Here is a 12,835-nt window from a genome sequence, read left to right on the forward strand (position 1 = left end):
CAATGCAGTTGGATTGTATATGTCACTGCTAGCACTACCATAGCGTCAAAATATTGTTAATCTGGGAGAATCAAGGCCATGGAAATTTGATGGATGTTCATGAACATTTCAAGAGAAATTTCAATGTCTTTTCAAAGACTTGACAGTTCTTTAACTACCTCTATGCAAGACATGACAATCACAATTGTGCCGTGTGATATCATGATTATTACAACATCCAAATCAGAGCATTATCTTTTTTTTTTCTCATTGCCCATATCAATACCAAAAGAACCTTGTTCAAATGGTAATGAAATTCAGCATTCATGATCGCCTTTTGAGTTTAATGAAATTTAACAAGCTTTTGATTTGCCCAGTATAAGTAATATAAACATTTGCAGGCAGTTTTACACCATCTATGGCACCAAAAGGGTAAACCTTGCCACTACTCCAAAGAAGATATGACAGAGTTTAATATTTGTGGTTTCTATACTCACTTGGAAGCATGACCTCTGACATCCACATTTTTGGTCTTGCCCTCATCCCAGTTAAACCTCAGAAACACATTATCTCTGTAGATCTTCTTCCACTGAAATGGTGTCTCCGGAAGAGGAATTTCTAAACAACAAAACAAATTCAAATTACTTTGTATTTAAACATGAACGCCTGTTTTTGGTAAAAAACAGATTAAAGTTCTAAATGCTTCATACTATTCTAGACTTGTTTCATTAGCAAGGAAAATGCCATCTACACTATGCCCCTTGCATCATATTAAAGCAAAACACTATTCTATACAAACTGATACTTTTCTCTTTGTCTCATTTTCTTGTAAAAAAATACAATCCTTAATATTAAACTATTTAGCTCTTCATATATGAGAAAACAGAAAAGAAAGAAGGAACAGAACTCCAAATCTTTTACCCATTGAATATTGACTCTTTCATTCCACTTAAGGCTTACTACAGGAGTCACAAAGTTCTCATAGGCCATGGATTTTATAAAAAGCAACCAACTCTAAGCTTACTAAGCTTACCAATGGCGACCTGAGAACACTTGTCCTTCCATATTTGGTCATGACTGGCCCGACGGTTCCACATCTTACAGACTTGGGCTGCCACCAGCAGCCATCTTGGCGACAGGTATCCCATGATTCTTAGCGCCAGCGGTAAGGGAAGCAGGGTGATGAAATCACGTGACTGTTTCAGCTGTGAAGAAATTATAAATACATAAAATAGTTTCAGATATTTTGACATGGAATTAACATTTTCAACTGAATTTGTCAAAAAAATACTTTATTAGAATATTTTTCCTAACCCATTATTTAAAAAGAAGCTCTTAACAAACGCTAATATCTTGATTTCTCATATCACATTTAACAAATACCGACTTCAGAATCAGATAATCTTGGTGACCGGTACCTTGATGTGGATGTACATTTCATCAAGAGAATTTGTCTGATTTCTTCTTTCTGTCTGATGGTTTATTCCCATGATGAAATGTTTGTGTCTCACTTCAATGTTTCTTTTGGATTTTGTACTACCAATCATCTCTCAAGAGCATTTTGTCTAATCTATTGCATAATAAGCATAACAAACAAACATACCTCAAAAATAATTTAGTTGATATATAAATAGATAAAATCTAATGGGGAAGGTCATTTTCATATGCAGCCACTACTTTATGGAATAACTTGCCAGAATACTGAAAAGTTCAGAAGTAATTTGAAACCATATATCCATTTAGCTCTTTGTAAGATCTCACAATTATGAACACAGTGCACTCCTACATTCCATTCTGTAAAGCACATAGAGACAAGCAAGTATGCCTATGTGTTTAATATGCCCTATACAAAAACATTTAATTATCATTATGACTATTATAACAGTGAATCGTGATACTCTGTGATGATTGAAACTTACTGCAGAGTGCGTAGATAGGAAATACAACTGCCGCTGATCCAACTTCTTCAAGAGTTTGTGAAGAAACTCGTTTCTCTGGACATCTATGGATTAGAACATTTAAAAGGCACAAGGATTGAACATTTGAAACAATGCAAATACCACTATAGCACAAACATTTACATGTGTACATTTCCACATATATTTAACAGATAAAACAAGACAAATGTGAAATAGTCAGACTTTTTGTTTCAACAGCGACAATATTGTTAACATTTCAAAACTGTGTATCAAGTTTTAAACATATTCCTACTACAGAGTCGATACTTATAAAATTCAATTCATTCTTTTACCTCACTTTTAACAATCTATCGTGTTATTTTTAATCTTCGTTTTTGATTATATCTCTTTTTCTTTTAAAAAACACACATAATATCAGGATAGACTTTAAAGGGATGTTGCATGGCAAATACTGGTTAATGCTATCTACGACTTCTTTTAGACAACTGCACGTAAGCGAATGGACTTGATTAACCGTCAGCGAGCGGTAGCGTTCACAAAACAGACAGAAGTTCTCCTTACACTTCGGTTTCGCGTATGTTGCACGCACATGAATACTGCGGTCGCGTCGTCTAGTTGTATTATACCTGATTGGCCCCGAGTCAGGCAACGGGAAAGATACGTAGTCTTGTCATGCTACACCCCCTTTAAGTATATATTGCGAGGAGTGACGATATATACTCACCATTCCAGCATTCTGCATACCAATGAAAGAGTTGCCAGGATTCCACAGGAATGGGTTCAATGGGAGGTAACCTATCAGCCCTGTTACCAGACTGGAAAAATAGAAACATACAGAAATGGTAAATAAGAGAACACGTTTCCTTGAATACCAATACATGAAATAAAATAATGGGTAATAGGAGAAGGGATCTAAATGAAACTGTATACATATGTATAAAGACCACCTGCCTTTAAAGACAACTTTTCTTGTCACACTGGGTCTTACATTCTGGTAGTAATGTATTTTTTTTACAACCAATTTCATGTTTTAACAGGCATTAAGCAGGGGAATAACAAACCATTAAAGGCATTGTTTAACAATGTTTCCAGTTGTAGAAATCTGAGATGCATGGCCCTACATGTTATCATTTTCCCCAATAGACTGTAGTGTTATAAAAATTGTTAGGAAAACGGTTTTGGACATTTCAATTCCAATCATAAATATCTTGATAATCAGACAGGCGATCGGCTAGTATAAGTCATGGGATTCCTGACTGACCTAAAGATTTATAATTATGATCGCAGCATGAGCTATATAAATCTGGGATTTCGTTTAGAATCTGAGGCAAAGATTCCCTGCTTCAGGTCAAGGTATGAGACTTATAATACAGTTAAACAAAACACCTCTATTAAAGTCAACCAAAACTTTCAAGTGATAATGAAGATCTTTACCACAGCAATACTTCAGGAACTGCAAATAGTTACTTGTCATAATTCAGTTACTTTAAAGGTATTACAAAGTTTTGGTAATTTTTGAAAATTGGCTGGATAGTGATTCTTTACAATGTTGATATATTTGGATGCCCCTATGGATGTATTATAAGTACTAAAAAAAATTGGCCCCTAAAACGCTTCTGCTTTTGAGAAAAATTGAATATAAAAATTTACCGGTGCTCCCGGAAAATTTTGATAAATTTGAAATAGCGCCTGAGGCCATACGATGGTAGCTGCGACCATGAAAATCTCAGAAATGGTAATAGCAAATTGGTCGAGTTTAGTGAAATAACATTGTTTTATAGCTAAATCAATATCTTGACCTTGAGAGGGTGCTATACAAGATAAAGAATTTATTATTCACAATTTCTTCACTTTATACTCGATTTCAACTGCGACAACGATCACTGAATATTGCATATGCTTCCAATATGTTCATTTGAACCAAATTCATGACCCCATACCAAAACTTTGGATTACCTTTAAGCTTATGCACAATAAAGCTTCTGCTTTTGCATTAGTCTACTTATTTTCTTTGTATAGTCACGCCCTTGCCTACAGCATTACTCATTTAAAGTAAAAGTCAAGGATGATGAAACAGGCTAAATCCAATTTACCATAGTGGGTCTATTCCAGGTCAGCTGGACATCGGTCAGTGCCTTGGTCAACAGAGGAACGTTCGCATCATCCACAGGATTGTAGCCTCTCCGTTTCCTCTCATTTCTTGCCACCCTCTTCCTTGGAATGGAATGGCCGTCATGGTCCTGCATATGCCTTCTGATTGGCTGATCATCCCTAGAGGTAATGTATAAATAATTTCCATTTTACTAATAGGATAGAACTGCCATGCTAAATAGGAGAGTTGCATAATATAATGTAATAAAATATTTTAAAAATCTTTCTCACTCCTGAACATGAAATATCAAACCATATCATATTAAACCCCAATGTATAGTGTACGTTACAAAAGGAAGACACTTGTTTCATTCATTAAGGTCAGGGTATTAGGAGCTTGATAATAAGGTAACATAATGGAAAATAGCATATGTATAAAAAAAAAAAAGGGATAGGAGAGAGATTGAGGAGAGAAGGACAGAAAAGAACAAGAGAGATGTTAAGTAAAGAACGAGAAAGATGTAAAGGGAGAGGGGGAAATGTAAAGGGAGAGGGGGGAATGTAAAGGGAGAAAGAGAGAGATAGATAAGGAGAATAGGGGGAGGTGTAAAGGGAAAGAAGGGGAATAAAGAAAATGGCAGGGAGAAAAAGATAGAGAGAGTAATACTTCAAACATTTGCATTAAAAAAAAAAATCAACAAAGGGTGACATATAGAATCTACCAACAAAATCTTACCTCATCGGAGAGACTGGAGCTGATTTGCTGAGAGGATGGTCAAAGGTTTTGGAATGAGAGACAGAGGGCAGCTTGACAAGTGGCATGCTGTTGGTTGGTCTGAGTCTGTCCCAGCCAGACTTGAATGACCTGTTGTAGAAATCAAATAAGTCAGGGGTACCACAAGATTAATTGTAGATGCGGAGCACATGAACACTTCTTGCTAAGAGTAGGGTATAAACCCAGTGTTTAGTGTGCCTGCATGTACACAGGTGAAAATCTATATACAGATCTTTGTGATAGGCTGCATAGCGCTATGCAGATTTACATCAGTAGAAAAAGAGATGACAAGACCCTTTCTCCCTTCCTCCACTTCACATCTCAGTCTTCAAATAAGACCTGCACACCCCACCTCCCAATGCCCCCAACAATCTGGACCAATGTTATTCCACTGTCTATATATTCACTAGCATGCAAGGTATTGCATATTGGTTGTTTAACAAGCCTTAACCCATTGCCTACTGGAACCAGGCGGTTCCCGGAGCCAATGTGTGGGGAATAAGAGAGTTTGGCGGTCAGAGGGTTATTACCGGTAACTTACACTTCCTTAGGTTCCTCAGAAGGAGCAGACATGATGACAGGAAGGATGTGCTGGACGTTTAATCTCTTCACATCGGTCTTCCTTTGTAGATGTGCACTGTGAAAGAAAACAGATCAAACAAATAAAAATAGCAGTGCCATAGAATCACTGTTTGATCTTTTTCTTCTCAAGTGAAGAAAGCTTTTGAGCAACAGAGAGGTCAAGTATCATGTACATTTATAGATACCTTGTCATGATTTACATGATAATGTTTTATTGAACTTTTGTATCCTAACATGTATATTTAAAGCCAGTCACACAAATGTAGAGCCATTCTCTAAATAAAAATGAACAAACAAAGAACCATCATATATCTCTGTCATGTTCATCATGCATATTAAAATTATCCAACATTTATCATGCATAGCATATACACATTCCTTTTTAAGGAATTTGAAAATCTAGAGTACATCATATTAAAAACAAATAGAATGTAGTCCATAGTCCATCACATGCAAATGACCGAATAACTAATTCAAGATTTCTTCATGGAAATCTAAAGATGAAAATGGTGTGATATGAAATTCATACTGATAAAAAAAAATTATTCATACAGTTCCTATAGCCCTACCTATGAGCGTGATAATAGTTCCTGACGGCTCGCTTAGTCCTGGTCTCCCTGCTAGTATGACTGCTGATTGGCTCAAAGTGATACTCAGGGTAATGCTGTCTGGCAGTGTACATGAAGTCTCTGTGAAGGGCTGGTTGAAGGGTGGTCCATAGGAAGTTATATTGTGTGTAGTTGCTACGCTGCAATATTCCTTCTAATATTAGACAGCGCTGGGGGATGCGAGGAAAAAAAACACGAGAAATGTTCATGAGCTTGACAAATTCAGGATTTGAGACATATACAGGGAATTATCAATGACATCTGCTGCATTTCATGTAAACAAGAGCAGGAATTCATTCAACAAAATGATAATACCATACTTTAAGTTGATTTTCGTCCCCAACTATGAAAATAGTCGACATACAATACACGGTCAATGATATTCATTATAAAAAAATGCATGTCAGGCTTGTCAGCCAAAGGTGGATGTTATCCAAATCCCAAATGTTTCAGTGCTTCTGTTTAAGGGGCACACCAAAACAGAGGTTGTCATTATACACGTCCGACAAATTTACATCACTAGCTATTACTTGGATACTGTATGCAAATCCAAACTCAACCGAAGTGATCAAGAATCATCATTACAGGACTGTTTTTAAAAAAAATCTTTTAAAACATAACAGGACTGTTACCTGATTGTGATTCCACTTGTCCAGCCAGATATTGACGTGATCCACCTGTCTGTTGAACTCCATGGTATTATCACTCTCGATATCCCTCCCTCTGAACGCATGCCAGTCAGCCAACATCACCGCTCCATCCCCCTCTCCTCCTCCTCCACTCTGGCTTCTCCCCGACAACAGGATATCTCCTATTTGGAATCCCGAGCCTCCCCTCTCCTCTTTCTCATCCTCTACCCCGTTCTGGCCATTGTCATTGTTATGTGCACCATCTCCATAATCAGCATTCCCTGGCAGTGATATGTGCATGACGGGAGTCGGGTCGGCTGCCAGCGGATTGGAAGACACAGGGGGTAAGACGTCCATTGTGTCCGATCTCCTCTCATCAATGTTTCATCAGGTTGGAAGCCCAGTACTGGTCTGAAATAGGAAGATGGTGGTTCTAAATACCGGTATATAGAGCATCATGTTTGGCTCCACACCAAGTACTTTAGAAGGGGGTCTGAATTATTAAACAACTGTATACATGAAAGAGATCTGGATCTATGTTCAATTTTTGAATTTTCGAGGTCCGGACTTATATTTTTTTGGGATGCCCATGTGTCCCCGCCCCCTGTTAATGCCATCAGCATTTAGTTACCTATGATTCTAATAAAGAATTCAAGAAAGATTAAAACTTGTAAACATGAATAATAGGCAAACAAAACAAAGTACATATATATTTCTGTAGCCCTATAGATTAATAGCCACCAAAACAGCATTTTTGTATATTTCTTAACTTGTTTGTTGTTTTCTTTCTTTTTTTCTTGGTGAAACAGGCTGGGGGAGCTTGAAGGTAAGCTATCGGTTGTGGTCTAGACTTTAGGTTAGCGCTGCTAGTCTAGGCCCGGGCCAGGCCACATCTTATTTGTTTGTACGCAAGCGAGCCCAGATTGAAACAGAAAAATGCCTTTATCTTTTTAAATATTTTACAGTTTTAAGGCGCGGGGCTAGAGTGCAATTAAAACCACACAAATGTGTTAAGGCTTTTCAATTTGTAACGACAATCGAGGCCCTGTTAAAGTGTTAGGCTGTTCGAAGAGAGGCGGAGCAAAATTCACCTTCAGCTTCGAGTATCTCCCTTATTTTGGATTCAAAGCTCATGAAAATTTCACAGCACATACAAAATGATAATATCATTCTTCAAATAAAGTTTTCATTAAAAACTGTAGATATAGATCTAGGCATTTTTTCGTTCAAAGGTCGGTGAATCTGGGCTCGCTTGCGAACAAAAAAAAGAAGACGTGGCCAGGCGCAGGCCCACTCCAGCAAAGGCCAAAGCATAGAGTCAATGCTAATTATGCGTATTGACCTCTACCGTTGTACTACGTGCCGAGAGGCAGCAATTTCACACAATACACACACTGCACACAATTTCACACTAATGCCAACGACTCACGATTTAAATTTTCAAAATATTCTTTCTAACTAACACTAGATCTACCTAGGGTCTAGACTAACACTGACAGTAACATTGTCATTGGTAAGTTGAAAAGATTGTATTTTACTGCTATAATTTAGTACCAATTTTAAGTGTACTCAGTTAAGTTTTATACAGTGTTTGAAATGTTGAGAATCAATAGAACAGTTTTTAATACACAGCCAGCCATCTGCCAGGATAGTAATGCAGCTATGATACTATGTGCATGATCATGATAGATCTATGGAGTCGGGCTAACTCGGCCCACGGGACTACTCGGCCCAGCTGGAAAAACTGGGCCGAGATGTCCCGACCTGATTAATCGATCGAGAGATACCAATGTGTATATGTTTGTGCTCTTTGTGACTTAATAATGCCCTTTCCAACCAAAATCTTAAATGGAATTGTGTTAAATGATACTGCATGCACCTGTCCCCTGCCGGTACACGAAAAACAACGTGTCGGACTACGCAGTCGAAATGGCGATCAATTTTCTTTAATTAAAAAGCTAAATAAAGGCAATTTCATTAAAATCCCGACTTATAACTGAACGAATATTTCATTAATATAAGTATAATTATAACATTCTTTATCAAATGACCAGTTTTTAGTAAAATGATTTGTTTTTTTATATACTCACGGGAAAATCTCGGTCTCGATCCACAAGTTTGTTGTCAAGTCAACCACACGCAACGCATTAATGATTGATTGACTTTGCTAGTCTTTCATTTGAGGCCTTACGCTTTAACACAATACAAACAAACGTCGGTACAATCATCATACAATTACATGTACAACAAAAAAAAAGCATTACTTAGCAAACATGTTTGAAATAAATTAGTATAGAATTTCTTTAAGTGATTTTAGGATCATATGTTGCACAGCTCTACTTATCATGTGCATATTATTATAGTTCCTGAAAATTACACGTGATTCGATCTAAGACTATAACAAAAAAAACTTGTGACAGGTGAATAATTTACAATACAAGCACATCAGCGCAGAAAAACAGTCTCTCTCTCTCTCTCTCTCTCTCTCTCTCTCTCTCTCTCTCTCTCTCTCTCTCTCTCTCTCTCTCTCTCTCTCTCTCTCTCTCTCCCTCTCTCTCTCTCCCCCTCTCTCTCTCTTTCTCTCTCTTTCTCTCTCTCTCTGCAAATGCAGCAACCACAAAATAAAAGCTAAATACATTGTCGCTCATATAGGTGGAATATTTTTGTTTTACCCCAATTTATGGAATTATTTTAAAAATAATTTAAAAATAATAGATCTAGATAAAAGTGTACATTCTCAGATTTTATTAAATAATAATGTGCAAATGTGTGTTTTGCGTGACTGCTAAAGCATGTGTATGCTTCTATGCTTATCAAATATGGGACCTACGCCCTTAAGTAAAAAATAACAGTAATGAGGATTAATGCCCCACAAAAGGGCACTAGTATAGCACATCGACACGGTTTTGATCCTGGGGCGTCACAGTTACGAGGCCATTGCTTTGTCACTGAGCCATGACTGTACGCAGCGGGGGCTAGGGTAGGGGGCAGTTTCCATAAATAAAAAAAAGAAAAGAAAATGCAATAATTGTTCAATCATTTATTGCATTTTACCCCGGTTCCCAACTTAAAAAAATCCTCTGTGTGCCCATGCCTCGAGCCATAATGCATGGCCATCTAGATGATTTGTTTATGTTGGGGATCGGGGTAAAATGCAATAAATTATTGAAAATTTATTGCATTTTCTGTTTTTGTTTTTATTTATGGAAACTGCCCCCTACCCTAGCCCCCGCTGCGTACAGTCATGGTTCAGTGACAAAGCAATGGCCTCGTAACTGTGAGGCCCCAGGATCAAAACCGTGTCCATGTTCTATATTATTGCTCTTTTGTGGGGCATTAATCCTCATTACATTTCATTTATGATTTAAGGGCGTAGGTCCCCTATTTGATAAGTATAGTAGCATACACATGCTTTAGCAGTCACGCACAACACACATTGTCAAATTATTATTCAATACAATCTGAGAATGTATACTATTATCTAGATCTATCATTTTTAAATTATTTTCAAAATAATTCCATAAATTGGGGTAAAACAAAAATATTCCACCTATATGAGCGACAGTGTATGAGATTGGAAGGCTATGGAATTACGAAGTACAAACACAATAAAGGCATTTTGCTGTTCTGCATCTAATGATAATAATAATGTTCATCATGATGATAATAATAAGTCATGTTTATCAAGGGTAGCCTTATCAGTATTCATGCTGTTTTCACTGAGGGCCCTGCAGTCTATAGCCTAGCTACCATGAAAAGGTGCTCAATTTAAGCACTCAACGGGAATGAACGTGTATTTTACGACTGGTACGAGTCTCAAACTGCTCTCATAACTGCGCTAATGCATTTAAAAAGTCATAAATATTTTTTTTCTATTATTCAGCACAAATTCAACGACTGCACTTACGCAGGGAGATGTGACTTTTGAAATGATATAGTTAACGTGACTTTATCCTAGCAAAATCTCCGATATTATTATTATGTAGTATGTGCCAATTCAGTGGTTGCTTTTTAAGTTTTTGAGTTTTTGAGCTTTTTTAAGTTTTTGATCGGTGTTGTTTCGTTTAAGAATTCATTTTGTTTATAGCTAGAATTTCTTTCCATTATCCCCCCCCCCCCCCCAAAAAAAAAAAAAAAAAAAAAAATCTTTTAGTTTAACCGTTCCTTTCCAATATGATAAACAGGCTAAAATTATTGAAATTTTATGCCATATTTATAATCCATCCGTAGTTTTTGTCAGGCAAAGTGATACATGTATCATTATACGCCTACTTTTTTTTGTTAACGTTAAAGAAAAGTTTGAGTTCTGGAAATGATGGAAAATTAATTCTCACAGAATCCATACATATAAATGACATGTACCAAACGAACACGGTAGAAAATGGATAGACGCTGAGTAATGAGCATAGAAAGACAAGAAAATCAAGGTAAGTAGGCCCGACACCGGGGCCCGACACCATGTCAAATTTACGAACTCAAAGGCCTATGATACATGTTATTTGCCATGAGTGACTATGGAATGATGATAATATGTATTGTTTATTAAAACATTTGCTTTTGAGAGTTTATATATTATATATATAATGTGCTAGACCAGAGTGGGAGCATAGTGATCATGGCAGGCCTAAGAAGTAAAACACACTAAATCGGAATACCTAGAAAATATTAGATATTAACCTGAAAGTTCAATTGTAATCTGTATCAATTTTATTTTCTAAAAATAAACCGTTCAATATATAACTGAAATTCATTTTAGCAAGGGAGTGGTAAGGGTGGGTGGGGTTGTTTCTGGGAATATATTGTTGTCATGATGATAATCATATATATACACGATTTCGGCTTTCTGTTTCATTCTTGCGTTTTACTCTGATGAGTGCAAGTCGAAAAGCTTAAGTTATGGTTCTTTTCAATGCTATTCTCCTTTTAAATTATTTATCGTTTTCTTGTTTTATGTGTTATGATGTTTGTATTTTATATTTTCTGACCGTGAATAAAACCAAACCAAACGGATCTGACCCTCCCCCCCCCCATAAAATGGCTAAATTTACACTTATCGATATATAATCTACCCCCCCCCCCGAAAACAACAACATCGAACAAACAAACAAAAACAAAGAACAAAACAAAAAACAAAAAAAAATCAAAATCAAAATCAACCAAAACAAAATCAAAATCAAAATCCCACTCTTTCTCTCTCTCTCTCTCTCTCTCTCTCTCTCTCTTTTTCTCTCTCTCTCTCTCTCTCTTTTTTTTTCTCTCTCTCTCTCTCTCTCTCTATCTCTGTTTTTCTATTTTCCTCTTCTTTTTTGTTATGCACACCTGGTTCTAGTAGTTTGCATACAAAGCCATACTGCCCCCCCACCGCCGTGCCTTATATTATAATTTACACAAAAGTGAGAAAAAATCCCGGAAAAATCATTTCATTTCAGCAACATATGTAAATCACTGAAATAATTCGAAATAAACCACATTTGATACGGGGGACACAACTGCCCCCTAAGGCCCCCCCCCCAACCCCATATCAGTACGCCAGTGACAATCAGTACAACCATGATATCGGACATAATAAATTACATCAACTTCAAACAACGCAGAGACAACAGTCAAACAAATATAATGAAATAAAAAAGAGAGTATTTATTGGATATAATTATTTTATTCAGTAAAATTTAGCAAAAGAGATAAAATATTGATCGTGCATACAGAATATATTGTCCAAATCAGGTAACAACGATATTGATCACATATTTCACGTAATCATGATAACATAATAACATATAGTATAGTCTAATTTATGCATAATAATCATTTGCATATTGCATCAGTATCATGCATTGGAATCGACATATAATGTGTATTGCATCTATATTTTTATTATTCCGGCAATGTTCTGCATTTTCCTATTGCTTCTTCTTCTTATGTCAACCACTTTTCTTTCTAAACAAAGCTAAGCTTGTTCTTTGTATCCGTTTGTACATGCATGCACTCTTTCATTAACCTATTGAAGGATTATAAAAATAATCTACAATATGCATCGCCTGCATAATACTTTAATGAGTGCTAGATATATCCGTTATACTATTAAGATAATATATGTATACATAATTAGCTTCTCTTCGCGAACGAAGATTTAAGAGAATATTACTCGGTCTTCCTGGGCCCCATTTCACAAAACTAGCATCAGTGACAAATGTCAGTTTTTGTTATAAGCTACATAAATCCTTGTATCTGATTGGTTATCAGCAGATTTGT

The 12,835-nt window shown here is 36.4% G+C and overlaps 1 protein-coding gene across 2 annotated transcripts in view; it reads right to left on the bottom strand.

Moving 5' to 3' along the window:
- LOC579989 (probable E3 ubiquitin ligase complex SCF subunit sconB) overlaps window positions 1-8,785 on the bottom strand; it is a 14,304-nt gene extending 5,519 nt beyond the window's left edge. Inside the window, exons 1-10 of one of the 2 annotated variants that reach the window (XM_794970.5) lie at window positions 8,674-8,785; window positions 6,587-6,994; window positions 5,916-6,124; window positions 5,306-5,401; window positions 4,726-4,854; window positions 3,992-4,169; window positions 2,623-2,713; window positions 1,899-1,981; window positions 1,013-1,184; window positions 477-597 (exon numbers count right to left, since the gene is read on the bottom strand). In XM_794970.5, the coding sequence (XP_800063.3) occupies window positions 477-597; window positions 1,013-1,184; window positions 1,899-1,981; window positions 2,623-2,713; window positions 3,992-4,169; window positions 4,726-4,854; window positions 5,306-5,401; window positions 5,916-6,124; window positions 6,587-6,940 (1,433 nt within the window). In that variant the 5' untranslated portion in view covers window positions 6,941-6,994; window positions 8,674-8,785. Of the gene's footprint in view, window positions 1-476; window positions 598-1,012; window positions 1,185-1,898; window positions 1,982-2,622; window positions 2,714-3,991; window positions 4,170-4,725; window positions 4,855-5,305; window positions 5,402-5,915; window positions 6,125-6,586; window positions 7,063-8,673 lie in introns of both variants that reach the window. The other variant, XM_030995158.1, reaches the window with a different exon arrangement.
- Window positions 8,786-12,835: the final 4,050 nt, after the last annotated feature.

The sequence above is a fragment of the Strongylocentrotus purpuratus genome, unplaced genomic scaffold (assembly GCF_000002235.5).
Source record: "Strongylocentrotus purpuratus isolate Spur 01 unplaced genomic scaffold, Spur_5.0 spur5_scaffold_21, whole genome shotgun sequence".
Taxonomy (NCBI): domain Eukaryota; kingdom Metazoa; phylum Echinodermata; class Echinoidea; order Camarodonta; family Strongylocentrotidae; genus Strongylocentrotus; species Strongylocentrotus purpuratus.